At 35.6% G+C, this 27,392-nt stretch overlaps 1 protein-coding gene and 1 long non-coding RNA gene across 13 annotated transcripts in view; one reads left to right on the top strand and one right to left on the bottom strand.

The window, feature by feature from the left end:
* The first annotated feature begins 5,921 nt into the window (after positions 1 to 5,921).
* Positions 5,922 to 27,392, top strand: part of C3H1orf141 (chromosome 3 C1orf141 homolog) — a 35,867-nt gene continuing 14,396 nt past the window's right edge. Inside the window, exons 1-7 of one of the 12 annotated variants that reach the window (XM_077892229.1) lie at positions 5,933 to 6,014; positions 8,968 to 9,079; positions 9,271 to 9,512; positions 11,878 to 11,969; positions 16,280 to 16,343; positions 17,156 to 17,313; positions 25,698 to 25,810. In XM_077892229.1, coding sequence (XP_077748355.1) covers positions 11,932 to 11,969; positions 16,280 to 16,343; positions 17,156 to 17,313; positions 25,698 to 25,810 — 373 coding nt within the window. In that variant the 5' untranslated portion in view covers positions 5,933 to 6,014; positions 8,968 to 9,079; positions 9,271 to 9,512; positions 11,878 to 11,931. Of the gene's footprint in view, positions 6,015 to 6,630; positions 6,747 to 8,967; positions 9,080 to 9,270; positions 9,513 to 11,877; positions 11,970 to 16,279; positions 16,344 to 17,155; positions 17,314 to 25,697; positions 25,811 to 27,392 lie in introns of those variants that run through there. The other 11 variants (XM_077892232.1, XM_077892228.1, XM_077892234.1 and 8 more) reach the window with 11 other exon arrangements.
* LOC144310763 (uncharacterized) lies at positions 14,645 to 23,709 on the bottom strand. The gene is made up of 4 exons (XR_013376441.1): positions 23,466 to 23,709; positions 22,981 to 23,044; positions 22,002 to 22,069; positions 14,645 to 15,248 (listed from the first exon to the last, which is right to left on the bottom strand). It is a non-coding gene; the product is annotated as an uncharacterized LOC144310763 (long non-coding RNA).

Here is a 27,392-nt window from a genome sequence, read left to right as displayed (position 1 = left end):
TGTCTTCTTGGATTTAATATGGAAAGGAAGACTGAGAACATTCCCATATTAGTACAAGTAGGAAATGGCTAACAATTTGTTAGTGAGTAGATGTGGAGAGATGGTTGGCATGAACCTCATAAAAGGAGCCCTCTCTGAAGGAAGAGGAATAATAACAGTATGAAAGGGACAATGGGAAGGCTGAAGAATATCGACATATCACAGGCCTCATGGTTTATGTGAGAGTACAGAAGATGGAGGTAGGGAATCACAGGCTTTTCACCATTTCAGAATGGGTAAATAAAAATTTGGATACTTTCTAAACCAAATATAGTAGATGTGTAGGAAAGAATTTATAGTAAAGAATCTCTTGCCCAAAGAGAAGTTCTGGTCTTTGCCCTTGGCTTCTAGGGGGTAATCTTTGGGTTCTAGGGATGTTATGCCTGAGAGAATATCTTTATTTGCTTTAGGGCCATGGGTCATACTGAATAGTCTAATGGTGTGACTTAGGGTAGAGGGCTGGCCACACCCATATGTCTTAAGTTGGGGACTGGCCACCCAGAAAGACTGATAATGTGACTTAAGGTGAGTGACCATGAGTCAACATGGAAACTGAGATTAACCATGCAGGCAACCAATGAGTCAAACATCTCTATATGATGAAGCCTCATTAAAAACTCTAGACACAAAGCTTAGGTGAGCTTCCCTTGTTGGCAGTACTCCTTATATATTGTCATACATCCATACTGGGACAGTAACCTGTCCTGACTCCACAGGAGACAACAGAAGCTCTGCATTTAGTCCTTCTCCTAGACTCTGCCCTATGTACTTTTTCCCTTGGTTTAGTCTAATCTATATAGTTTCCCAGTAATAAGCATAATCCTGAGTATAATGGCTTTCAGTAAGTCTGTGAGTCCTAGCTAATTATTGAACACAAGGGTTTGAACTTGGTGTCAGAAGTGAGAGTGGTCTTGGGAATGTGCCCTCTAACTTTTTGGTTGGTCTAAACTCTTGGCAGGAAGGCCTGCAGGTATTACTTTCTTTGCTATCTTATAGAATACAATTTATATTTTAAGAAGTTGTATAATTTGCCCCCCCCCCCTTTTTTAAAGAGTGTGCACATAGGGGGAGGGGCAAAAGGAGAGGGAGAGAGACATTCTGAAGCATATTCCATGCTCAGTGCAGAATCAGGTACTTAACCGGCTGAACCACCCAAGCCCCCCCAAGAAACTGTATACTTTTAAAATAAAACATTCATTAAGCTCTTTTATTCAATATTTATCTATAATACGTTCATGATCTCATTTAGTAATTTTTTATTGAACTGAGACTCCATTTCAATTTAGTGTACGTTTTACCAAATGTTTTTTATCAAAAAGAAAATACTTTTCATTATATTAATAGTTAATAATTGTATGATATTGGGAAAACCATGTAATTTTTTGAGTTTTATCATTTCTAAAACTGAAGATAATACCTTTCCCATAGATACTAATTAAAGATTACAGATTAATAAAAGATGGAGGATGAAATATGTCATTAGAAGTTTCTAGTGTAGCATCTGGCACATAATACACTTCCCATAAATATTAACTGAGATACTGGTAGTATTCTAAGAATTTTATATGATTCATGCTTTATAAATTTTATTGATTATAAATTGGTGAGTAGGTAACATTTCTGAAATCAATTCCCCTTTATTTAAGAAGCTAATGTCACCTTTGTGCAAACCTATGAGCTGAAGGCATTATAATAATCTTAGGCAAAACTCCACAATCAATTAGATTCTAGTTACCAATTCCCTACCTGAATGTACATGGATTTAAAATATGATAGAACCGGCATGTCTGGGTGGCTCTTAGTACCCAGCGGTTAAGCATCTGCCTTTGGCTCAGGGCGTGATCCCAGAGTCCCGGGTGGAGTTCCACAGTGGGCTTCCTGCAAGGAGCCTGCTTCTCCCTCTGCCTGTGTCTCTGCTTCTCTCTGTGTGTCTCTCATGAATAAATAAAATCTTTAAAAAAATGATAGAATTAAACCACTGTATACTTTTTATTATCGTATTTCTCATATTTTAAATATGTGATATAAATTGATTCCAGTGTTTTCATGCGTTGGCTATGAATAACAATGTCTAGTTAAATTTTGATTACTACATAGCAACAAGAACATTTTTTGCTAAATTTCTCCCATTGCCACTAGCATGGATTTGTATTGGGATGTTAATGCTATTTTTTAAAACTTTTATTTCTATTTTGCTTTGCATGATGAGGTGAATTCCTGAAATGCTTACCAACATAACTCTTGACTAACAGTTTAATTAATGTTGTAGAAACGCTCCATTATTCTTGATCAAATCAAGATATTTTTAAATCAGTCATTTTTTAATTATGATTCTGTGGTTTGTGTATGAATAATGTGTGTGTGGGGGGGGGGGGTACCCAAACCTGCTATCTAACATAAAATACAAGGGTGATATTACTAATCATATGGGCAGTTTCTTGATATTAGGAATAAGAATTTTGTTGTTGTTGCTATACTGTTTTTTTATGTCCTAAGTCAGGAAAGCAGTCTTTCAACAAATATTCAAATATAGGCTGTTGACTTCCACTCAGACCTGCAAGCTGCATGGAGAAGTTCTTTTCTTTTCAGAATTCTGTGTTTCCAGGAAAGTTCAAAAGGAAGAAAGAAAGAAATAAAAGCAAAGTTACTATTCTCAGTCCTTTTATACTTGATCTTTTCCTTAACCTCTTTATTATTCTGCTTATTCAGCATAATTGTTTTTATATCTATAATATGTGGTAAATCACTTTAACTTTTTATGGCATAATTATGTGGGTGAAACCTCTTCCTGGGGAGAGAAAGCCAACCTTTTCAAGTTAGGGAAAGTTCTGGAAACTTTCAATGGATATAAGATGTGTTGTAATAGAGCTGGAGCAGCATAGTGGGGAGAAAAGGACTACCAGAGCCAGAAGAGAAAAGAAGGAAGTAGAGGTAGAGGTATTGGAAAGCCAGAAATTAAAATTTGTATGGATATAGGAGATGAAATAAAAACCACATAGTTTTATTAAATCTTAGGCCCTTTTCTACCCCCTAGTCAGAGGAATTATCTCCAGCTGGGTCTGGTTCTGGAGAAAGATTGAATGGATGCGAAAAACAGCATGTATAAAACTGGGCTGCTGAATTCCTCGCCACCAGGTGAGTATGGGATGGAGGTGGGAGGCAGATCTGGGGCTCTTCCAGGTTCCTTGAAAACATCCTTTGCCTCTTCTATACTTAAGGACCTTCCTCTTTTGTTCCTAGTTTTGACTTTCCATTAAAGGAGAAAGGCATAGAGCATCTAAGTTGGGCTCTAACTAAATGTTCCAGCTCCCCTCACATACTCCTGTGCAGGCCAGTTGGGAGTGGAGGAGCTACCTGGAAAATGAACCTGAGGACAGGGTCAGGGGTGAGACTGGGATGTGCACAAGGTGTGAATCGGCTTGAGGGGACTTAATTGGTACATTCCAAACTTGCCAGACAGAACCAACCAGAAGTGGGATGTTGGGAATTGATCACTCTTGCAACAATTGTGAAATTTCGAGATTCTTCCAATTGTTATCTGATTGGTTATCAAAATAATACTCCTCAGATCTTGTACATCATACTTTTAAAACATCCTTGATATTTTTTCTTAGAAGCTTCCTAGCCAACTTCAACTTGATCATAGGTAAATTTTAGTAAAGTTTCAAAATTAAAAGTAAATTTTCTCTCCCTCTCTAGTATCAAAAAGACAAGAAAATGTGTGATGTAGATCTAAGCAAATGGGCCAGATTTAATAGTTAAATCTTCTAATAGTGTGCTTTTAAATTAGTACTCATGATTTATGGGCTGTATTAGTTAGACTAGGGCTCTCATAACAAAATACCTCAGACTGAGGAGCTTCAACAACAGAAATTTATTTCTCACAGTCCTGGAGGAGGCTAGAAGGTCAAGATCAAAGTGTCTACAGGTTTGGTTTCTTCTTCGGCCTCTTCCTTTGGCTTGGGGATGGCTACCTTGCTGTGTCTTCACCTGGGCTTTCCTCTGTGCATAATGTCTACCTAATTCCTTCTTCTTGCATGCTAATGACCCCATTTTTCACTTAGTTACTTCTTAAAATAAAGGCTCTGCCTCCAGGCACATTCTGAGGTACAAGGGGTTAGGGCTTCTACCTAGGAATTTTGGTGAGGCATAATTCAGCTCCTAATTATGGATCATTTATCAATATTTTTAGACTTAAAAGAAAAAGATTTCCGTGTGTCTAAACTTGGAGTGTGAGATAGGGAAATTCAGCCTTTTATCTCATTATTAAGTAAAAGGTAATCATTGAACAATGAGTGCATACTATGTGCTCAATACAGTGTTTAGTGGATGTGTAAGACAAAAACGTAAGACAGATGCCTTGCCTTCAAGGAGTAAATGTTTGAACCGACAAAACAGATAATACAAGTAAATTTTAATTTAAACTTCCATTTTCTCGATAATTACTCAGTCCTACTCTATGGTTTTTGAGTTTGAGGCTCTTTTGGTTTTCCTGAATTCCTCCCTTAGTAGGAGACATTTAGAACTTGCTAAAGAAGACTACTTAGCAGAGCCTATTATTTGGGCAACATTGGGGTTTTTTGTTTGCGTGTTTTTTGAATTTTTTTTCAGTCCCAAAGGTGCTGTTAAAAATGAAGTGTGCTCTTAAAAGCAACTTTTTAGTTTAATATTGTTATTTTTAGTATGACTCAGCCTCTGATGTGCTTATAACATTGGCCCTGCAACCTTGAAATTGTTTGTTATGCAGCCAAGTCTTCACAGTAAGGTCTGTGGGTGATTTACTGTAAGAGGGACTGGGAATTTCATGCTGCCCTAGTTGGCAAGTTCTCTGTTTCATTTTGTTCTTTTTCAAAAAAACTGTCATTACTGAGCCAGTGATTAAGAACGTAAATCCAAGTTTCCTTTGAAAATAATTTTATTGAGTTTAGATTTGGTAAGAACCATATTTTATAATCATTCATTCAACTTTATGTTTCATCCCCCAGTAAATCATCCTGAATTAGCCTCATCTATTATAGGTAAACTGGGATTACTCCCAGTTTAAAATTATATAATCAGAGACATCTCCAAATTAAATTGTAATTTTCAGGCCCCAGTTAAGTATAAAATCCTTTGCCTGGTGCTGAGATTCAGAGATGGGTAATCATTGTTTTAAATGAGCTTTCAACACAGTGAGGAAGCAATTTGTCAAAGAGTGAATTTCTATAGCACAATGTACCAAGTTTTGTGGTGTAGGGCAAAATACAATACGAGCACATATGAAGAAGAGACTGTCACCAAGATAAGGAATGCGAGGATGTCAAGGAAAAGTTTCACAGAAGAGGTGTCCTTCATACTAGGATTTGATAAAAGAGTAGGCTTTTGACTGGAAGACAGTCAAGGAGAGAACATTGCCAGCAAAAGGAAAAGAATGAGTGAAGTACATGCTTGGGGAAAAGATAGGATGCATGCTTGGAATAAGAATCATAGAGTTTGGTTGAAGAAGACTGGATGTGGTAGGAGATTAACTCAAAGGTGAACTGAGCCTGATCCTGGACTGCCTCTTCTTGAAACATCTCATATGTCATCTGAAGATTTTTCATGTTATTCTGTAGGTAATTAGGAGCTAGTTAAGGTTTGTGGCCTGGAGCCAGACTTGGTCAGCAATTCAGTATTATCAAAAAGATAGTTCTGACAGAATTATGAAGAATCATTATTTGAGAGATGAGGAAAAAATTGAGGCAGGCAAATAAGGGGCAGTACAGTGCAGTAACCAACTGGAAGGAAAGTGAAACCTGAAGGTCTGGGAAAGACAATGACAATGAAATAAAAGTGAGTATCAGAAAGGTCTTGTCCAATTGGGATCAATGTTGCTTCACTGCTCATGGAATTATGTGAGAAACTATTGACTCATTCTAATCCCAAGATTCTGTGAGTTAGGCATCCATGACCACATGAGAATCCTACATTCCAGAGTAGAGCATTTCTCCACACGTGTAAGTACATATAAGAACACTTCAGATGTATCTATATGTATTAAGACATGAAATCATCTCTCCCACTCCAGTTAACATATTGGTTGAAAGTGGGATGATCAAATCTATTTACTTGACTACAAACTAATTATGTGTTTTTGATGCGTCTCCAGTATGAAGACATGGTAGTACTTATCAGGGTCATTTCCCTAAATAGTTGTTATATATTCAGGGCCTTTATTTGTGCTTTATAAGACACTGAGTTTTAGTTTCTTTTCACTGAACACAGAATAAGATTTTAAAAGAAAGTTGAAAAATGAAACTATGAAAGAATAGGGAAGGAAAGGAAACCATATAATCAGATGACATGGTACAGAAGATACTGAATTGCTGGATTAAAATAGAAGATACCATATTGCTGAATAAATTCTCATTGTTTATCAAGTTCCAAGGAGTTTGTGTAGGTATAATTAAAGAAATATACTATGGAAGAAGTAGGCAGATAGTTAGTTAGACATATGGAGACCATTGGTGATTGCATGATGGCAAGTATGGCAAAAAGAAGAAAGAAAGAAAGAAAGAAAGAAAGAAAGAAAGAAAGAAAGAAAGAAAGAAAGAAAGAAAGAAAGAAAGAGAGAGAGAGAGAGAAAGAAAGAAAGAAAGAAAGAAAGAAAGAAAGAAAGAAAGAGTATGCAAGTGAGAATATGCATTTTGCAACTTTTATAGATATCCCACACATCTTATCCCTGACAGGTAAGTGCATCATTACTTGTATTATTTTATTTACCAACTATTATATGTCACTTATATTCATTTAACTGAACCTTGTAACAACCTATGAAGTAGGTGCTTGTCTTATTTCCATTTTACAGGGAAAAACACAGAAAAGGGGCAACACAGAGAAGTTAAGCAATTAGCCCATAGTCATACAGCTGATAAGTAGCAGAGCCAAGGACTCCAGGCAGTCTGACTCCAGAGTCCATGTTCTTAACACATTATGCTGCATTTCTAAAGTTGAAGGTGGGAGAGAAAGTAATGTTTTTTAATGCTATAGATTTATCTAGAAGAACCTCAATAGTATTTTGACATTACTTGTGAAACTCATAAATGTAAATGCCAGCTAAAAGCTGTCATAACATTTATAGTTGTTCATTTCCTTTATGGCTGATAGATTCATTCAGATTGTTAGGTAACAAGGATGCAAAGATGAATTAGAAATGGTTGCTGCTTTCAAGAAACACATAGTCTAAAGGAAGAATAAAACTATACCAAATGGTTTAATAGAGAACAATAAGGACTGGGGTAACAATATACACAGGCTAGCATGTGAGCACATTGAACAATTAAATCATAGGGTAACAAAGAAAGCTTCTCTGCATAAGTGTTATTTGTGTTGGATCTTGATGGATGAATAGAATTTAGAAATACAGGGAATGGCAGAAGCCAAGCAACAAATAAAGGAGAATGCAACACATTTGGGGAATTGCCAATTTTTCATTAGGACTGGGTTATCATGTATACACAAAGGAAGAAGTAGATGAGGTTAGAGACTTAGAGGCTAAACCCTGATTCTTACATGATAAATTGAGGAGCTTGACCCTTTCTCCTAAGCTGTAGGGAGAGAATGAAACCTTAATCAGGGAGGGGTGTGTGTGTTTTCTTGAGAAAATATGTCGACAAATATGAAGGACAGAATAGAGGATAAATGGATCAAATATATAGACATATTTTGAAAATATGCCAATAAATAATCCAGGCAACAAATTATGGAACTCTAAATGGAGGCAATGGCAATGTAAATGTAAATGAATAAGAGGAGAAAAACTGAGAGGATATGTAGGATGTAGCATAGACAAGATAAAGATCGCATTGTTAGGGAGGGCATGACAGTGAGTTGTCCAGCAGAGTGGTGACCAAATCCTAGTTCAGGAACTAGCTGCATCAAAATGGCTTTTAAAAATAGATTCCTCATCTTCACCTCCATAAATTCTGACTTAGCAGGCCTGTAATAGCAACTAAAAATCTGTATACCTTGGAGGTATATGAGTTTATTCTACAGTAAAAAGGATTGAGAACCATTACAATGCCTAAGTTTATGGGCTGGATGCCTAAGAGATAACTAATGTGATAATAAAAATTGCAAGAGATTTTTGGCTGAGGGGGAAAAAAGATGTGGATGAATTTACCTTTGAATCAAATTTGGGCTACCTAGGGGAAATCTGGATTGATCTAGGAATATAGATTTGGAACTCAAAAGAGATATTTTGTTTGAAAATAAATGGTGGTAGATAAAGCTATGAGTTTGGGAAGTCATCCCATAGAATATACGGAATAATGAAAAAGATGGCCTGAGGATGAGTAACACTAAGGATGAGGAACACTGTTATTTTTCACAAGCATTTAGGGAGTGATTGGAGGAAGGAGTCTTCAGAGAGAGTTAAGAAGACAGGACTATTGTCATAGAAACCAGAGAGGGCAGAATTTCCATAGAAAGGAGAGGCCAACATGAACATATTGTAGACACTCAAATAAAGTAAATAAGAGCAGAAAAGTGCTCACTGATTTTTAAGATGGTGACCCTGGTGGCCTACAAGAGTAGATTTAGTTCCATAGTATAGAAGGAAGCCAAATGATGGTAAAATAAGAAGGAAAATGGGACACCTGGGTGGCTCAGCGGTTGAGTGTCTGCCTTTGGCCCAGGGCATGATCCCAGAGTTCCGGGATCGAGTCCTGCATCGGGCTTCCTGCATGGAGCCTGCTTCTCCCTCTGCCTGTGTCTCTGCCTCTCTCTCTCTCTGTCTCTCATGAATAAATAAATGAATAAATCTTTAAAAAAAGAAGGAAAGAAATGTAAGAAATTAGAAACCCTAAGTAAAGATGAATATTTTAAGAAACTTGTCAATCAAATTTCTTAATAACAGAAGAGAACAACAGCTACTAGGTTTAAGGGAAGAATTTTTTTTTTCTTTTTTAGAACTAGAAGAGGCATGAGCATGCTAAGTAGAAGAAATTGGTGAAGAAAAGAGATTGACAGATACCGGAGAGAGAGGACAATTAATGGGAGTAATTCTTTTAGGAAGACAGAGGTAATAGAGTCTAGAGTACAGTGGGAGGGATTAGCTTTAGATGGGAGAGGCAATACTTCCATTAAAATTAAAATACAGGTGAGATGGGAATGGATGCAAGTAAGACTTTGGCATGAGAGATAAAAGTTGAAGAAGTTCTTGATGGTTCTGCTTGTTTTTTTTTTAAGATTTTATTTATTTTATTATTTTAGAAAGAGCAAGAGAGTGTGCATGAGCAGGGGCAGGGGAGGAGCAGAGGGAGAGAATCTCAAAAAGAAACTGTGCTGAGTGTGAAGCCCATGTAGGGCTCTATCTCCTGACCCTGAGATCATGACCTGAGCCCAAACCAAGAATCCATCATTTAACAACTGAGCCACCCAGGAGCCTGATGGTCTGTTTTCTTAGTGATAGAGGAGAGCCTGTCTGCCTTGCTCAGGAAGATAATATCTAACAGGTACCAACTTCCTCAGTAGATTTGATGGAATGCTTAGAGCAATATCTCTCATGTATACGGTTAAGTAGCCAAATGAAGAAATAGACAATTAAATGTTTATCATCAGATGATAATATATGCTCACAGAAGTAGAATAATGAAGTAGAATATGTGCTCATAGAAATAGAAATATGAAGTAGAAGTATGAAACCAATGTTCTGGTTTAAAGTGGACATTACAATGAAAAGATTGAATCAAAAAAGGCTGAAACACATTTATATTGAGGAACACATAGTACAGTATTTTGCATTAAAGGATTAGTTTTTAGTTTATGCATAGCAGTTGAGATATACCATTGTATTAGACGTGTCTGATGTTTCTTTGCTCTCAGTGTTTATTTGAAGAGATACAGCTAAGCCTTTGGTACACTTGATATAATGATAAAAGCAAGCAAGGTAGTCTGTAATGTTTCCTGACCTCTACTTTGTCCCAGGGCCATTTATCCATTAGAAACCACTGGCGCACTGCCAAAGACCTATGAAAGCATTTGCAAACTGAAAAAAGTAGAAGCTTCAAAATATGTAAATGAATCTACAAAACTAAAATTAATAACATTCAGTCAATTTCATTAACAGTCAAATTTAGTATTCATAAAACTGTCATTGACACATAAAAATAATTTGTTGCTTCGGTTTTCTCACTTAAAAAAATCTCATGATATGCACAGTGATTTGCTAGAAATCATATCATAGGCTAAGTAATTTACTTTATCAAAATAATTTTAAATAAAAAATGTAATTCCTCTAAGTTGCCGCTGTGTGTGTGTGTAAAATGTGATGATATGGTGAATCCTAAAATGTCTGATGTGATGTTGAAGATGTGTGACAAGTGAGAGGTGTAGGAATCTTACTCTTTAAAAAGACCTGCTTTCTGGTCCCTCTCACAAGTAAGCCATGTACCCCAGTAGTCCCTTGTATAACTTATCCCTTCTTCAAAATGGCAAACCCACTCACTTCAATAAGCTGGTTCTTACAGTTATTTGCTTTTCTATCCCTTATTGAGAAATAGAAACTTTTGTTCCCAATAAAAGAAATTTTGGTGAAAATATGGAAGCCTTTTCCACCCCCCTTGAACTCATATTATGCTTAAGGAAAACACAGAAACTAAAATTCCTTTAGTTGTTTTTAGGATATACGAGAGGAATGGTTCCTGGAATGGAAAAGACAACACGTAGTGCCCAGATAATCTAGATTCTCTTCTAAAATCTGTCCCGTACTCTTCAATAGGAGACCCAGAAAGTCTGAGATACTCATAATTGTGCTAACACCCTTGCCTACATATCCCCTCTCCAATCTGCAACGTCAGGGTATATGGTTTGTAACAAGAAACATTCTGCCTACAGGTCCATGGCCCAGAAGAGTCCAAGAGTAGAAAAGACTGCTAAAAGAAACCAAGTGCTAAATATAATGAGCTTTTGGCATAGAGTCCTTGACCCTTGTCTTTGCATGTATTATTGCCTTTGTGAGATAATGATCGAATTATATAATATGGGAGAAATAGCATAGACATTTTTGAGCTCGAAAAAGAACCTTAGCGTTGACATTAGTGTTACTTAGAAATATTGATGAATTCAGTACTTTCTGTGAACCATACAATGTTTACATCTAAATGCCACCAAAGCCCATTCAAATCACTAAGCAAAAATATGGAGGGAGCTTTGGGTTAACATTCTGATTTTTGCCTCTACTCTGCTCCTAGCTATTTGTGGTGCATTGAAAAGGTACTTTGTGTCCTGATGTATAACATTCAGGACCTCAAGCCTAATATGGACTGCCTGACCCCAGATGTAATTTTCAGCAATATTAATTGGCTAGAGAATATGGATTATTATGACAATAGGACTCAACCAGCTTGGCAACTGCTCCTTCTATGCGACTGATCACATTCTAAGTGCTGTATTAAGAGTCTTGGATCATTGACCAATTTATCTTGAATGCAATTAACTATGCAAATGTAAACTCTTCACACTTACTTTCATTAAAATTATATCACAACAAAAAGAAAATAGATATAAATCAAGCCAGTGCCCTTGCTTCAAGTCTGAGTCACATCTGGTTCAACTCCCCCTTTATCATGCATTTAAACATTCCTAAGGTCCACACATATCTGGGAGTTCTGATCATGTGAACTTCTGTCTAAAAACAACTTGGATTCTCTATAATCCCGTGATTTATTCCATGATCTATACAGTTCTATTTTGTAACCCAAATAGTAATAAAAATGTGGGTCTCTTAACTTATACCTAAATAATCAATTTTATGTTTAAAATTTAATTATTTTGGAGATCTCTTTTTTACCTTTTTTTTCTTTTTTACTTTTTAAATAGGAATTTACTGACTGAAAATGACAGAAAAAATCTTAGAGAAGTTAGATATTCTGGATGAGCAGGAAAAGATACTCTTGGCCAGAAGAACAAAGGTTTGTAAATGAAAGCTTGAATTAAATTTAATCATTAAACTGTTATCATTTCAAATGTGAATGATTATCTTTACTTTTTAGTTAATGACACAGTAATATGGAGATATAAGCTAATTTGTAAAAGGTAAATAATTATATTAGTTCAAAAAGTTATCTATGTAAGTGTACACTAAGAATTAATTAGATATACAAGGTAACTTTTGGATAGCTGCCATATTTTTTTCTTTCAAGATCTTATTTAAATTCAAGTTAGTTAACATATAGTGTATTATTAGTTTCACAATATGGTTCAGTGATTCATCAGTTGCATATAACACCCAGTACTCATTACAACAAGTGCCCTCATTAGTGCCCATCACCCACTTACCCCATCCACCTCCGCCTCCCCTTCAGCAACCCTTAGTTTGTTCCCTATAGTTAAGATTCTCTTATGGTTTGCCTCCCTCTCTGTTTTTCTTATTTTATTTTTCCTTCCCTTCCCTTATGCTCATCTGTTTTGTTTCTTAAATTCCACATATGAGTGAAATCATATTTGTTTTTCTCTGACTGACTTATTTTGCTTAGCATAATATACACTCTAGCTCCATTTGCATCATTGCAAATGGTAAGATCTCACTCTTTTTGATGGCTGGGTAATATTCCTGTGTGTGTGTGTGTGTGAGTGTATCACATCTTTTTTTCTTTTTAAAGATTTTATTTATTCATTCATGAGACACACACACACAGAGGCAGAGACAGAGAGAGAGAGGAGAGAGAGAGAGAGGCAGAGACACAGGCAGAGGGAGAAGCAGGCTCCTTGCAGGAAGCCCACTGTGGAACTTGATCCCGGAACTCTGGGCCAAAGGCAGATGCTCAACCCCTGAGCCACCCAGGCATGCCGGTTCTATCATATTTTAAATCCATGTACATTCAGGTAGGGAATTGGTAACTAGAATCTAATTGATTGTGGAGTTTTGCCTAAGATTATTATAATGCCTTCAGCTCATAGGTTTGCACAAAGGTGACATTAGCTTCTTAAATAAAGGGGAATTGATTTCAGAAATGTTACCTACTCACCAATTTATAATCAATAAAATTTATAAAGCATGAATCATATAAAATTCTTAGAATACTACCAGTATCTCAGTTAATATTTATGGGAAGCTTACTATGTGCCAGATGATATACTAGAAACTTCTAATGACATATCTCATTTCATCCTTCATCTTTTATTAATCTGTAATCTTTAATTAGTATCTATGGGAAAGGTATTATCTTCAGTTTTAGAAATGATAAAACTCAAAAAATTACATGATTTTCCCAATATCATACAATTATTAACTATTAATATAATGAAAAACATTTTCTCTTTGATAAAAAACATTTGGTGAAATATACACTAAATTGAAATGGAGTCTCTAATTGAAATGGAGTTAAATTCAATAAGAAATTTCTAAATGAGATCATGAACCTATTATAGATAAATATCGAATAAAAGAGCTTAATGAATGTTTTATTTTAAAAGTATACAGTTTGGGATCCCTGGCTGGAGCAGCGGTTTGGCTCCTGCCTTTGGCCCAGGGCGCGATCCTGGAGACCCAGGATCGAATCCCACATCGGGCTCCCGGTGCATGGAGCCTGCTTCTCCTTCTGCCTGTGTCTCTGCCTCTCTCTCTCTCTCTCTCTCTCTCTCTGTGACTATCATAAATAAAAAAAAAATAAATAAAAAAAAAAATTTAAAAAAAAAGTATACAGTTTCTAGGGGGGCTTGGGTGGTTCAGCCGGTTAAGTACCTGATTCTGCACTGAGCATGGAATCTGCTTCAGATTGTCTCTCTCCCTCTCCTTTTGCCCCTCCCCCTGGTGTGCACACTTTAAAAAAAAAGGCAAAAAAAGGGCAGACGCTTAACCTCTGAGCAGCCCAGGCATCCCTCACATCTTTATCCATTCATCAGTTGATGGGTCTTTGGGCTCTTTCCGTATTTTGGCCCTTGGATAGAGGCCAAATTATATTAGGTTATAATATATCTAAGGTGATTAAGATAAAAAAAATAGGCAGTCAAATAGTAAATGTGACTCCTATAGTTGTCACTAATATGATAAACATAAAAAGTTATTTAATTGGTTTATTAAAAGGAAAAAAGTTGGTATAGTTAGCAAATTAAAAATAAAGGTCATAAAAATTTAAGTAAAAAAGGTGAGAGTTTCATAAAATTCAATATAAAATATTAATGAAGAATATAGTTTTGGGGGCACCTGGGTGGCTCAGTTGGTTGAGTGTTCAACTTGGTTTCAGCTCAGGTCATGACCCCGGGGTGGGGGGATCTAGCCCCACAGCTGGGCTTCCTGCTTGGTGAGGAATCTTTTTCCCTTCTCCCTCTGCTTCTCCCCCTCCTCCTGTTTGCATTCTCTCTCTCTCTCTCTCTCTCTCTCTTTCTCTCTCTCAAATAAATAAGTCTTTTTAAAAAAGAATGTAGTTTTCAAAAATAAGATTCTTAGCACATATGAGCACTTTAATTTGGTTACACAAAGACTTGCAAAATAATATAACAATGTGAGTTAATCAGGCATAAAGAGCTTAGAGTCTGAGAGATCATGGAAAATAGCAGAGAGGAGCTCTGAAGTGATTGAACATATTTGTGAACCTGAAAATGAAAATGTTGATGCTTGAATAATAACTTGATTTTCAGTGTTTTTCATAATCGTTTTCTTTTATTCAGAAAATAAAGTTGAGCAATATTGGGAAAAACAATAAATTAATTATTGTTACCCAAATTTTGAAATAGCAAACCAGGAGTAACATACTAAAGCGACCATATTGGACTTACGCACCTCAAAGTTCATTCCTTTTTAATTTTTTGTTTCAAATGAAATGAAACGTACTTTAGGAAATATAGTTTGAGATAAATCTGTTTAATTTCTCTTGAAATTTCCTTTTATATGAATTTTAAGTTATTATTAGTCATAATAATTCTTACCTTTTACTAAGAGCTTCCTTTGTGCAAAGCGTTTCCATACATTTTCTCATTTTGTGTTACTATGCCAACTTTATGTGTTACTGATCAAGTGTTCTCTGGAAATTCTTTTGAAAGGATATATAATCAAAATTTAAAACTTTTCTTATTTTTAAATTATAATAATTAAAACATGCTTTTGGAAATAACATACAGATATGTATAAAAATTATACTTAAAGAAAATTAAATAAAGGAAAATTGTCTTTGGCCTCTTCAGCTGTTTCCTCTTGAAGCAAACAACATTTAGCAGTTTGGGTTTATCCATCCACATCTTATTTCATGCTCCTACAAAGATATACAAATATTGTATATGTGTGTATAAATTTATTTATCTTTACATATACTCATACATAAATATGCAGGTACACATATGAGCATATACGTATATTTATGAAGGTGAATTGTCTCTATTTGCTTTTTTGATGACCAAAAGATGAGATAACAATATATAAATCACTTTGGTAATTGTCTCTTTATTTTTAAAATTTTTTTATTTTGAAATAATTATCAATTCATAGGAAGTTGCAGAAGTACTACAGAGAGTCCCAATTCCTTTTCATCCAGGTGCCCCCAGTGCTGACATCTTATATGGGTAGTGTACAATATCAAAATTAGTTTGAATCCCAACCTATGTTAACATTGGTATATTACTGTTAACCGGTCTACAGAGTGTATTTAGTTTTCACCATTTTTAACCTGTATTCATCTGTGTGTAGAGTTTTATTGGTTTCATCCCATAGTAGATTTGTGTGATCACTACCAAAATCAAGGTCAGCATATCTCCATCACCAAAAAAGAACTTCCTCAGGTTACTTCTCCGTATCTGTATCTATACCTCCACACCATTCCCCATCTGTCCTTGGCAATGGCTAATCTGTTCTCCATCTTTATAACAGTAGTTTTGAGAATATTATATAAATGAAATCATTCAGTATGTGAAATTTTGAGATTGACTTTTCACTAAGCATAATGCCCTTGAGGCACATCTAAGTTTCTACATGAATCAATAGCTTTATTATTATAAATAATATATAAATTTTATTGCTGAGTAGTATGCCATTATATGGATGTACAGAGTTTCAACCACTCACCCATTGACAGACATTGGGGTTGTTTTCAATATTTTGCTTTAAAAAATAAAGCTACTTGTAAAAAAGTTGTAAATTGAACCCCAATTTAAAAAAAAAGCTGCAAATATGCAGCTGCTTTGCATATTGGTATACAGGTTTTTGTATGAATGTAAGTTTTCATTTCTCTGGGGTGAATGCCCAAGAATGTAATTGTTGGTGCAATTTCTGTCTCTTAAACTCAACAAGGTTAAGGCCACAAGGCTTGATGGGAGTTCTCCCTCCCTGTGTCTCCATGTGGAAACTGCCTCCAGTAAGTAAGCTGAGCTATTGTGGGATTTACCTCATTTGTTTCCATTTTCTTGGGGATTATGGTTCCTTTCCACCCCATTCCTGTTTTCTAATGCCTAATTACAGTAGTTTTCATATGTTTTGTCTGATTTTCTAGTTGTTTACAGCAGGAGGGCAATTCCTGTAAGTGCTTAATCTTTCACTGGCAGAAGCAGAAGTTCCTATCCTTTGACTTGCTTTCAAATTTTTCATCACTTTATTCCTCTGTGCAGTGCTGACAGATTTTTTTTTTGAAAAGATTTTTGGCTCCTTAGCTAACTCTTTAGCTATACCACTTTTCCCTCTTCAGTCCATCTATATAAATATTTGAACAAAGTCTTTTGATTGCTTTCTTAACTCTATTTCTGGCTCATGCAGCTAGACAAATGTTGGAGTGATTTACCACATTTGTGGAAACAGCAAGAGTAGCAGGTTGGAGACCATCTTGCTCTCCTTCCAATAACTCTATGTATCCGTATTGTCTTTGCCTAATTTATAGGTCATTCTTAAATTCTAAATTTTAGAATTAGGAGGGAACTTCATAGTCATCTAGTTCAAAGTCCCCTCATTTCATGGATGGGAAAAGAGCAGCTCAGGTCAGACAGCAACGGCATAAAAAATGTTGGTACACAAGGCCCCTAGTTTTCAATCTGTAATATTTCTCCATTATTGACTGGCACATAGATTCTCTGTGAGTGCATAAAATGAGACTAATTTTCTTCCTTTCCACACAGGATTTTCCCGATATGAATAGTGCTCATTTTTTCACAATGTTGTACTTTGGTTTTACCACAGAAAAACAGGCTTCAGAGTCAAGGAAAAAAAAAGACTTTGGTTACACCCCTGACATTTGACTTTCAGTTGGAATTTAAAGAGGATATTGTTCCATCCACATCTAAGAAAGTACCCAGGATCACAGAAGACAAGTCATATAGTATTAAAAAAACAAAAAGGTAACCATCCTAACTACTTTCCATTTGGAGTTTTAAAGCATTGCTGTAGATTTGTCTTAGATTATGTAGTCTGTATTTAATGTAAGCTTGGTCAAACACAGGTATGTTTCATAGTGCTTATGAGTTGCAATATATTTAATCAGCATTCTGATTATTCATATTTCGTAAAATATTTATTATAGTATTTTACTATTATAGTAAAATATATAATATTTTATAATTTATAATATATAAAAGTATAATTTATAATATATAATATAAAAGTATAATTAGATGCTAATTACAATTCTCAATTTTTAAAGAAAGACTTTTCTTGAATGCTATTACATTGCCCCAAATTAATGTCAAGATTTATTTCAAACTTTAGATCAATAGACTGACAAAAGAAGTCCACCTAGAAAACCAAGTAAGTCAGTTTCTCTGAGTACTTACAAGGGGTAGCCTGAATATGTCCTACTTGGTTTTTCACTGGTATTTGTGTACGTAATGCCATATGATTTTTCCAAGCATCAGAAATGGAGATGGGAGCCCAGACAAAAGAAATAATAAGATGTAGAATCAGTAGAATTTCAGTCATACATTGGTGCTAAAGTGGACACTGTTCTTACCCCCACTTATTCTGCGTAACCATTCAGTGTGTTCAGTGCAGTTTTACAGATGAAAGTTCATCTTGGTGAGGTTAAATATCTTGCCCAAGGTCACACAGATAAGTGGCCCAAACAGGATTTAAACTCCAGCAGTGCCATTTCAGAGCCTGTGCTCTTTAACACCATCACCCCATTCTTAATGTAGAATGACTTGTGGCTTTGGGGCTTGGTGACTAGGTACATTATGACATTTTGTACTTAGAGAACATAGGATGCGAAGCAGATTGAGGTGGATAAGAGGATTAGAGTAAGAAGAGCTGAGTTTTATTTGGATATATTAAGCTTTAGATGTCTGTGGAATATTCAGGAGGGGGACATTCTTCTTTCAGGAAGCAACCCATTCTTGCAATGAGTCCTCTTTAGCTGTTACAAAATGATTTGCTTAAATAACAGCATGAGGCAGAAAGTTTCTGTCCTTGTGTCAACAATGATATCCTGGTTACATTGGTTATATTGGATAGTTTCAGTTCCTCCATATCTTGAGATGCAGTTCCTGGTCTCATAAATTATGGTAATTATAATTTAGGCTACTGATCTCCACCAGTAGCTCGCAAACCTCATTCCTACACCCAGCCAACATGTCAGCTCTAATTAACACATCTTTCACCTTAGCCTAAGCTTTATGTCAAAACCTATCTGACCTGAACCAGTGACTTTCTGGCTACTGCAGGCTTCTTTCATTTTTTACCTCTAGCCCCTTTCCTATTCAAAGTGTGGTCTTCTATCCAGTGTGGTCTTCTATCCAACATCTTGTTGGAAATGCAGAATGTCTGACCCCCCTCTCAGACAGAAGCTGCAATTAGCAAGATCCCTTAGGTGATTCCTGTGAACACTAGTGATAGAGATGCACTGCTTTAGCCCAGTGGGTCTCAAACATGGAGAGCTCCTTAAAACACTGATTTCTGGGCTGCACTTGCAGAGTTTTTGATTCAGTAGGTCTGGCTGAGGCAGGCCTGATAATTTGCACATCTAGTAAGTCTCCAGGTAATGCTGGTACTTCTGGTCCCAGGACCATCCTTTGTGTCTCTGCTCTAGCTTATGTGCTACTCTAATCTTGCTGCCCAACAACAACATCTGTTCATTCTGGCTTTTTCCTTGGTTTGCTGAATATCATATCAACTCTCAGTCTGGTGCTGTGAGCACCTAATTGGTGAAATCTGCCCAGGTTTATTTGTAGCTGAGCTTTGCTTTCAGAGTAGTAGGTGTTTGGGTTTTTTTTTTTTTTAAGATTTTATTTATTTACTCATGTGAGAGACACAGACAGAGAGGCAGAGATACACGCAGAGGGAGAAGCAGGCTCCATGCAGGGGAGCCTGATGCAGGACAGATCCCAGGACTCCACAGACATCTAAAGCTTAATGGCAATCATCTGAGCTGAAAGCAGAGGCTGAGCCACCCAGGTGCCACTCAGAGTAGTAGTTTTTAACACACCTACATACTAGTATTGCCTGGGGAGCTTTAAAATAATTGGATTTTACTTTAATTAGTTTGGAATGCAGTCCAGGCTTGACTATTCTTAAGATTCCCCAGATGATTCTTACATAAAGCTAAAATTGAGAACCATTCAAATTCTTAGGGCTTCTTTCTCAGTTACTCCCAGAGACATGTTTTCCATGTTACTATTAGTTCAGGATTTTTGCATTTTTCTTGGGTAAAAGGGAATTGATAAAATATTAAAAATATCTCTTGATTAATCTGTATGTCATCTCTAAGATTTCTCCGTAAACACCAAACCTACTCTTCTCTGCAATTTTTCATAATTGGCCCTTTTACAGAAGAGTCATACTCATTTTAGCAAAAATAGTAATCCCTTTAAAAAATCATCTCTCAAATAAATAAATCTGAAATAATAAATAAATATATGTTTTTAAATAAAAAATTGAATAGGAAAACAAAAATAGAATACAAATGAAAATTGGATTGATAATCTAGAAGGTCAGGTAGCGGGATCCCTGGGTGGCGCAGCGGTTTGGCGCCTGCCTTTGGCCCAGGGCGCGATCCTGGAGACCTGGGATCGAGTCCCACGTCGGGCTCCCGGTGCATGGAGCCTGCTTCTCCCTCTGCCTGTGTCTCTGCCTCTCTCTCTCTCTCTCTCTGTGACTATCATAAATAAATAAAATTAAAAAAAAATTTTTAGAAGGTCAGGTAGAGGCATAATCTTGAGAAAATACAAAAAAAATGAAATGGAAATCAGATTGAAAAGAGATACATAGTAGGGTTTCAGAATACTTGGCCTGTAAATATATACTTAATAAATAAGTACTTAATACATAAATATATACTTAATACATACTAGGGTTTCATGATATTTGACCCATAAACATACACTACATAATAAGGAAATAAAGAAATATTAGGAAAAAATTCTCTTTTTAAAAAGACATACTTGAATTTTCCAATCAAAAGGGTTACCAAGTGTGACTTAAAGTAAAATTATTTGATTATTTAATTCCAAAGGCAGAAAAAAATTGGTTAATTACAAAGGAAAGGAAATCAAATGAATTTCATATGTCTCATCTACATCTAGAAAATAACCACCTTCAAGTTTTGAACAGAAAAGTAATCCAGGAATCCTGTATCTGGATGAATCATCATTTATTGATTTTTATTTTTTATTTTTTTGAATCATCGTTTATTTATGAGAACAAAAGATAGACAAATTTGGGGGTAAGAAAAACTTTAGAAGGTAATATGCCTATGTATTCTTTCTGAGGGATTTACCTGGAAAAAATATTTTATCCAAATTAAAATTAAATATAATTAAAATAAAGAAAATTTTGAGAAAGTAGTCAACTATCTTTTACAAAAGTACCACCTTTAAGCTGTGTCAGAGGTTAGTTTCTTCAAAGTTTCAAAGAACTATTTAAGTGGTTTCTCAGCATAGACAAAGGTGAAATAGTTTCAAAACATGTCTTTGATTCTCAAGTCTGAGCACAAGGACATAAAACCATTGCTGAATCTCACAAATATAGATTTTTTTTAAAGCTTAAAATATAAAATAGTAGCTTAATTGGTTCATTTGTCTATTTTCAAATCAGGAACATGTAACATAAAACAATTTTATATTTTTCCAATTTTACTCTGATCACTTTTGGTTATTAAAAGTCTATCCAAAAAATAATAATAATAAAATTAACAAAAGTCTGTCCAATTTGGTATTTTGATCCACATGCTACTTGAAGCTTTCTCTACCCTGTCTAGCCAGTCTATTGACATCACAGGAGCTGAGCTAGCACACCTCCCCTTCTTTCTTCTTCTAATCTTTTCTGCTTCTTGCATGGGAAAATCGGTGTACTAGAACCAGCTCCTACCAATTTGTTAGAGCTGACTATTGAATTTTCAGGAATTTTGTGAAATGACTAAGTTATTAAAAGTTAAACGAAGTAAACTAAAATTTCAGTGACATAATAAAAACAAAGACATACTCAAACACATCCCTTTCTAATTCTTTTACTACATTTTACTATTATCTGTGTTTTAAATAATTTTCATTTATTATATCCATATGGTGGAACTACTGTATAATATCACATTACTACATATTTCTTTCCAATTCCACATTCAGCAATGTCCCATCAGTAGCTTGAAATCAATTATGTGTGTATTTATGCCACAAATATTAAAAATTACAAATGGGGGCTTGACTTTTTATTTGTCTAGATTTAAGAAAGTGAGGAAGAAAATGTTGATGAAGACTAAACTTCAAAGTTTGTCTTGCCTGTAGCCATTATACTCTGAATAGCACACAAAATTGAGGATATATTCTAATATTCAAAAATTATCTGGCTCAGAAAAAAGTAGCTTATGTCTTTGATGAATGAGTGAAGTTCCAATATGTCTTTACTTTTTCATTTTCATGTTATTCTTTAAAGTAAATAAAACTATCAATCAACATTTATGTTGGAACTACACTTGGAGAAAAGGTTATTAAACATTTAATAACCATGCCGTATAAACAGAACCATGCCTCCCAACATCACCCCCAGCCCTCTATGGGAGCAAGAGAGGAGGGAGAAGGAAAAGACAATGTTTCTTACTTACCTATCTACTGCTACCATCTTCTTTCTCAGTTGTCATCCTCCAGCCTATTCTAGTCAAAAAAAGCCTTCCTGGTGAAATGGGTGAAGATGGTCAAAAGAAACTTCCAGTTTACAAGATAAATAATTACTGAGGATATAATGTACAGCATGGTGACTATAGTCAACAATACTATATTGCATATTTGAAAATTGCTAAAGGAGTAGAACTTAAAAGTTCTCACCATAAGAAAGAAAAGTTTTTAACTCTGTATCATGATGGATATTAACTAGACTTACTGTGGTGTTCATTTTACAATATATACATATATCAAATAATTATGTTGTATACATAAAACAAATACAATGTTATATGTCAAATATATCTTAATTGAAAAAAAAGCTTTTCCTATGTGCTTATATAGTAAGCACTGTGTTAGGCACTTGGTGGTGGCATGGGAGGTGATGTTTGTCCCAAGGGAAGAAGAGCCACAGAATTTTTATATTAGACATAGAGCTTGCCCTCCAGAAATTGTAATCCTTACAGTCCTTACAATCATCTGGTTGCAAGAAGACAAAAAAGAGCCTAGCTCTTTAATGAGGCACAGGTGACAGTGGCTCAGACAGACCAGTTTCCTAACCAAAGAGAGCTTCCTTCAGCCACACCTTTTCAAATTCATCCTCAGCTCTTACTTTTTGTTTTCATCCTCAACTCTTACACTCTCTCGTATATGTCACAACTTCTTTTGTTAAGGATCACTAGCCTGCCAGTCAGCAATCTATGTGAGGTACCAACAAAATGGCCCAAGTCCAGTTACAACCTCAATGTCCATTTCCCCCTCAGAAACTCAAGCATCCTTGCCATGCCACACAATGGGATACAGTGTGCTGTGATTTCTCCTCCTCACTCCACTCTGCAAATTTGTTTTTATATAGATAGACATAGGCAAATCCATAAGTGTACTAACAGATGTGCAGCTGAGAAATGAGATGTCAGCCTCTACCTTTTGAAGGAGTCAGTCTTTGTGATTCCTTGGGAAACCCTAAGCATCTCTGCTCACTCTGACACTGAAAAGAGAGGGGAAAGCCACAGCCAACTCTATGAGGCCAATGAGATAATTCTGATATGCACCCCCTACCCCACTACAGTTTTCTGCTCCCTGGGAGAAGAGGAGAATGGCCCCAAATATTGGTGGGTTTTGTAGAATACAGGCTATTTTTTGTTCCTTTTACTCAGCCTTAGATAAAAAATCATCTGGTCACCCATTCTGAAACAATAGGATAAGTGCCTTTCAATAACTTACTATAAACAAAGTAGAATCTAACACTATATTAAATAAACATTACTATGACTAAGTGGAGTAAATTTCGGGAATAGTAAAAAGTACTACTCACTGACCTCTTACTATATCACGAACACTTGCTAAGCACTTTCTAGACTTCATTTTACGTAATTCTTACACTAACCTGTAAGATAGTTATTACCCACATTTGGCCTGTGAAGGACTGAGATTCAGAGGAAACCAATATTCTGCAGAAGTTCACATAGAGTCAAGATGCAAGTAAGGTCCAACTCTGAAGTCCATGCTCTTTGGTTCACCATAAGGATATCCATATCCAAACAACTCTATATATTCTGCAAATGTATTTGAAAAATGCCTTAGTAAGATAAGGCTTAAAAAAATATCTTCTTAATGAGAGTGTATAGCCAACATCACGCTTGGGGTGGAACACTTGACACATTCCCTTTTAAATAAGAAGCAGAAGGATGCCCATTCTCACTAGTATCCTATACTCTTCTAGAAGCACTTGCCAATGATATTAAATTAGAATATAAGACAAAAATATAAATGTTTTGAAAAGAACAGATAAATTATTTTATGAAGATTAAATAATTGTTTACTGAAAAACCCAAAGAGAATAAACTAAAATTTCATTGGAATTATAAGATTATAAGAAAGTTTAATAAAATTTACCAGAACAATTTGTGCACTCAACACATTTATTACACATGTACTGTACACCAGTCACTGTTCTAGGTGCTGAGTATGCAACAGTGAACAAAACAAACTCTGCCCTCAATTTATCTTTTAGGATAAGGTGAGGAGACAGATATTAAACTAAATGAACAAATGAATATATAATATAAATCCACTAGTGATAGATGCTGTGAAGAAAAATAGAGTAAATTAATGGAATTAAGATTGATAGGGATTACTATTTTAGATAGAGAAGTGGACAGAAAAGACCTTTCTGAAGAGATGGAAATTTGAGTACTCTTAACAAAATACTCTTATAACTTAAGGGAGTAACCCTTGGCAATAGCTAGAGGAAGAGTATTACAGGCAGAGGGATGAGCAAGTACTATGGTCCTGAAATGTGAGCTTAAGTTGCTTTCCTTAAACCAAACAGCACTTTGCTTCCAGGGCAGGGCAGGGCGGGGCGGGGGGGGGGGGGGGTTAGTGCCCAGAGAGAGGCCTGGAAGGGCATTTAATGGAAGTTCCTCTACTTAGAAACATGAAAAATGGGGAAACAGTTTCTGTCTTGGAGTGAGAATTTTGAACTTTGAGTCTAGTAGGAAATAATTGGAGAGAGATGGCAATCACATTTATATTTTAAGGGTGCCACCATGGTTGCACTAGGAATAGACTATAGAGGATGAGTGATAGCAGAGAAAGCCAACAGAAGGTGAGAGACACATGGAAGTAGCTCAGATGGGAGATGAAGGTGTCTTGGACTAGAGTAGAAGTAACATGGAAAGAAGTAGTTAGATTGGGATGCGTTTCTAAGAAAGATCTAGTGAGGTTTGGTGACAGTTGGGAATGGGGAATGAGAGAAAGAGAAATCAAAGATATTGTCAAGTTTTTGGCCTACACTTCTGGTTGAATGGAGCTGGGGAAGCCTCAAAGAGGAATAGATTGGGAAGGAAGCAAAAGCAAGGATGTGGTTTTGAATGTGTTTAGTTCTGCTAACTGCAGAAGTCATGTAGCAGTTGGATATATAAATCAGGAGCTCAGGGAAGAGTTTGAGGGCTTATAAATAATAATTATAAATCTGGGGGACATCAGCCTATAGATAATATGTAAAGATGTGAGATGGGATATCAACTGAAGGTGAGTGTCTGAGTTTGGAAGACTGAGTCATGGGTTTTTCCAGCATTTAGTGGTCAGAATGGTATTAGACGAATAGTATTACATGAATTATATAATAGTATTAACTTCATTATATTGTCAGTTAAAGGATTTAGGGGAAATTTTTCCTTTACAATAAATAAATGCTGTGATCCTATCTAGTCTACTATTTTGGTATCTGAAATGATTGTTAACTGTGTCCCATGACTTTAACTCAGATCTGACAATGTCCCCAATATCTCATTTAATGTATTTCCAGAATATTTTTAAAGGGTTAATCAGCTTGTGAACTATGCAAGTGAGGTCCAACTCTGAAGTCCATGCTCTTTGGTTCACCATGGGTTCTAGAGTGCCCTCAATCCTATGACAACAGCAGCTTCCTATCTGTCTCTACTTCAAGTGATTATCACTAATATTCTCAGCTCTGGCTCAGTCCCATTCTTTCACATTTTGTATTATGATATTATTAACTTCAATAGCATCTGATCTATATAACTGGGACTTAACCACATTTCTCCAAATTAATTTTTTAGATTAGTTCCATAGATTTTTCTGATTCTTTTAATTTAGATTAATTTTATTTTTTCTAGATATATCTGCTTCAAAAATGAGCCTGAACCTAGAAAGAGTGATTTTGGAAAGTTAAATTTAGGACCACACTTTGTACCAACAAATATAAGAACTCAAGAAAGCAAGTCAATAGGTAATGCTCTGTGTAACATGCTTCTTTATTAATGAGTGCTTTTATTATATACTTTATTATTAATGTGTTTCTTAAAAGTTCTCCATGATTTGATGTCTCTGTTGAAAGAGTTTGCTTGAAAGTATATGGCTTATAACTGCAGTGTGAAAGATTTCAGTAAGCTATACAGAAGAATTTCCTAAGATATGTTAAATATCAGAATGGACAATATCTAGAAGTCACAAATTAAGAATACATTTTTATGTTTATTTTTCTAGAAAGAAAATATCTGAGTTTCCTTCATGTCAACACTGAGTTTTCTTGTCACTGTTAAAAAAAGAAATCAGTTAACTATGGGCATCTTGCTTAATAAAAACTTACTTTACAGAAATTGTAAAGTAAAGGAATTTACTTTCTTCAAAATTTAAGGAATCTGTAAGCTAGGAATTAGCCCTACAAACGTTCAGAGAATTTTAGAGTTTTGTGTTGCCTTTGTTTTTCTTTCTCTGTGATTATCAAAGAACCACGCAATTGAATCATTCTCACTGCCCCTTTGATTGAGGCTCCTTGACTCCACATTGCCCCATATTGATTCATTTCTCTGAAACACTTCATCATCTAAATTCTCAAAGAATTTGTTTACGTACAATGTCTCTATTTCCTCAACATTTGTTCAAACCTCAGACAACTCCAGCCTGATTTCTGTCTCCACCATCTACTGAAGCTACTCTGATCAAGAGTATCAATGATCTCCACTGCTAAGTCCAAATAATATTTCTGTTTTCATTTTCTTCCACTTCTCAATATAAATATATTGGTTGATCACTCCCTCCTTCTTAATCTCTTCTTTGGGATTTTGGAACTCCTTTTTTTTTTTTATTTTGGAACTCCTATCTCTTGTTTTCCTACTCTATTACTCTTCAGTCTCTCCTCTTAATTTATCTTCTCCATCATTAAATAGTGTACAGTTGACCCTTGAACAACATGGGGGTTAGGGGGACTGAATCCACTGCACAGTCAAAAATCAACATGTAACTTTTGAATCCCCCAAAACTTAACAATAACTTACTGTTGACCAGAAGACTTTCCAATAACATAAACACATATTTTATATGTATTATATGCCATATTCTTATAATAAAATAAGCTAAAGAAAACACGTTATTAAGAAAATCATGGGACGCCTGGGTGGCTCAACGGTTAAGCATCTGCCTTTGGCCCAGGGCATGATCCTGGAGTCCCAGGATTGAGCCCCATGTTGGGCTCCCTACACAGAGCCTGCTTATCTCTCTGCCTGTCTCTGCCCCCCTCTCTCTGTGTCTTTCATGAATAAATAAATGAAATCTTAAAAAAAAAAAAAAAAGAAAATCATAAGAGTACTATACTGTATCAAAAAAATCCATGTGTAAGTGGACTCAGGTAGTTCAACCTATGTTGTTCCAGGATCAAATGTATATCACAATTTATCTATTCTACTGATGAAATTTTTGGGTTTTAGTTTGTCGACCGTTACAATGATGAATAAACATTCTTGTTTATGCATCCTGCTGTAAAATTTTCTTGAGAGTGTATATCTAGGATTTATATTGCCATATATACTTAT

Source organism: Canis aureus, chromosome 3 (assembly GCF_053574225.1).
Source record: "Canis aureus isolate CA01 chromosome 3, VMU_Caureus_v.1.0, whole genome shotgun sequence".
NCBI lineage: Eukaryota > Metazoa > Chordata > Mammalia > Carnivora > Canidae > Canis > Canis aureus.
The sequence above is the reverse complement of the archived record's forward strand: the minus strand, read 5'-3'. Positions and strand labels throughout refer to the sequence as shown.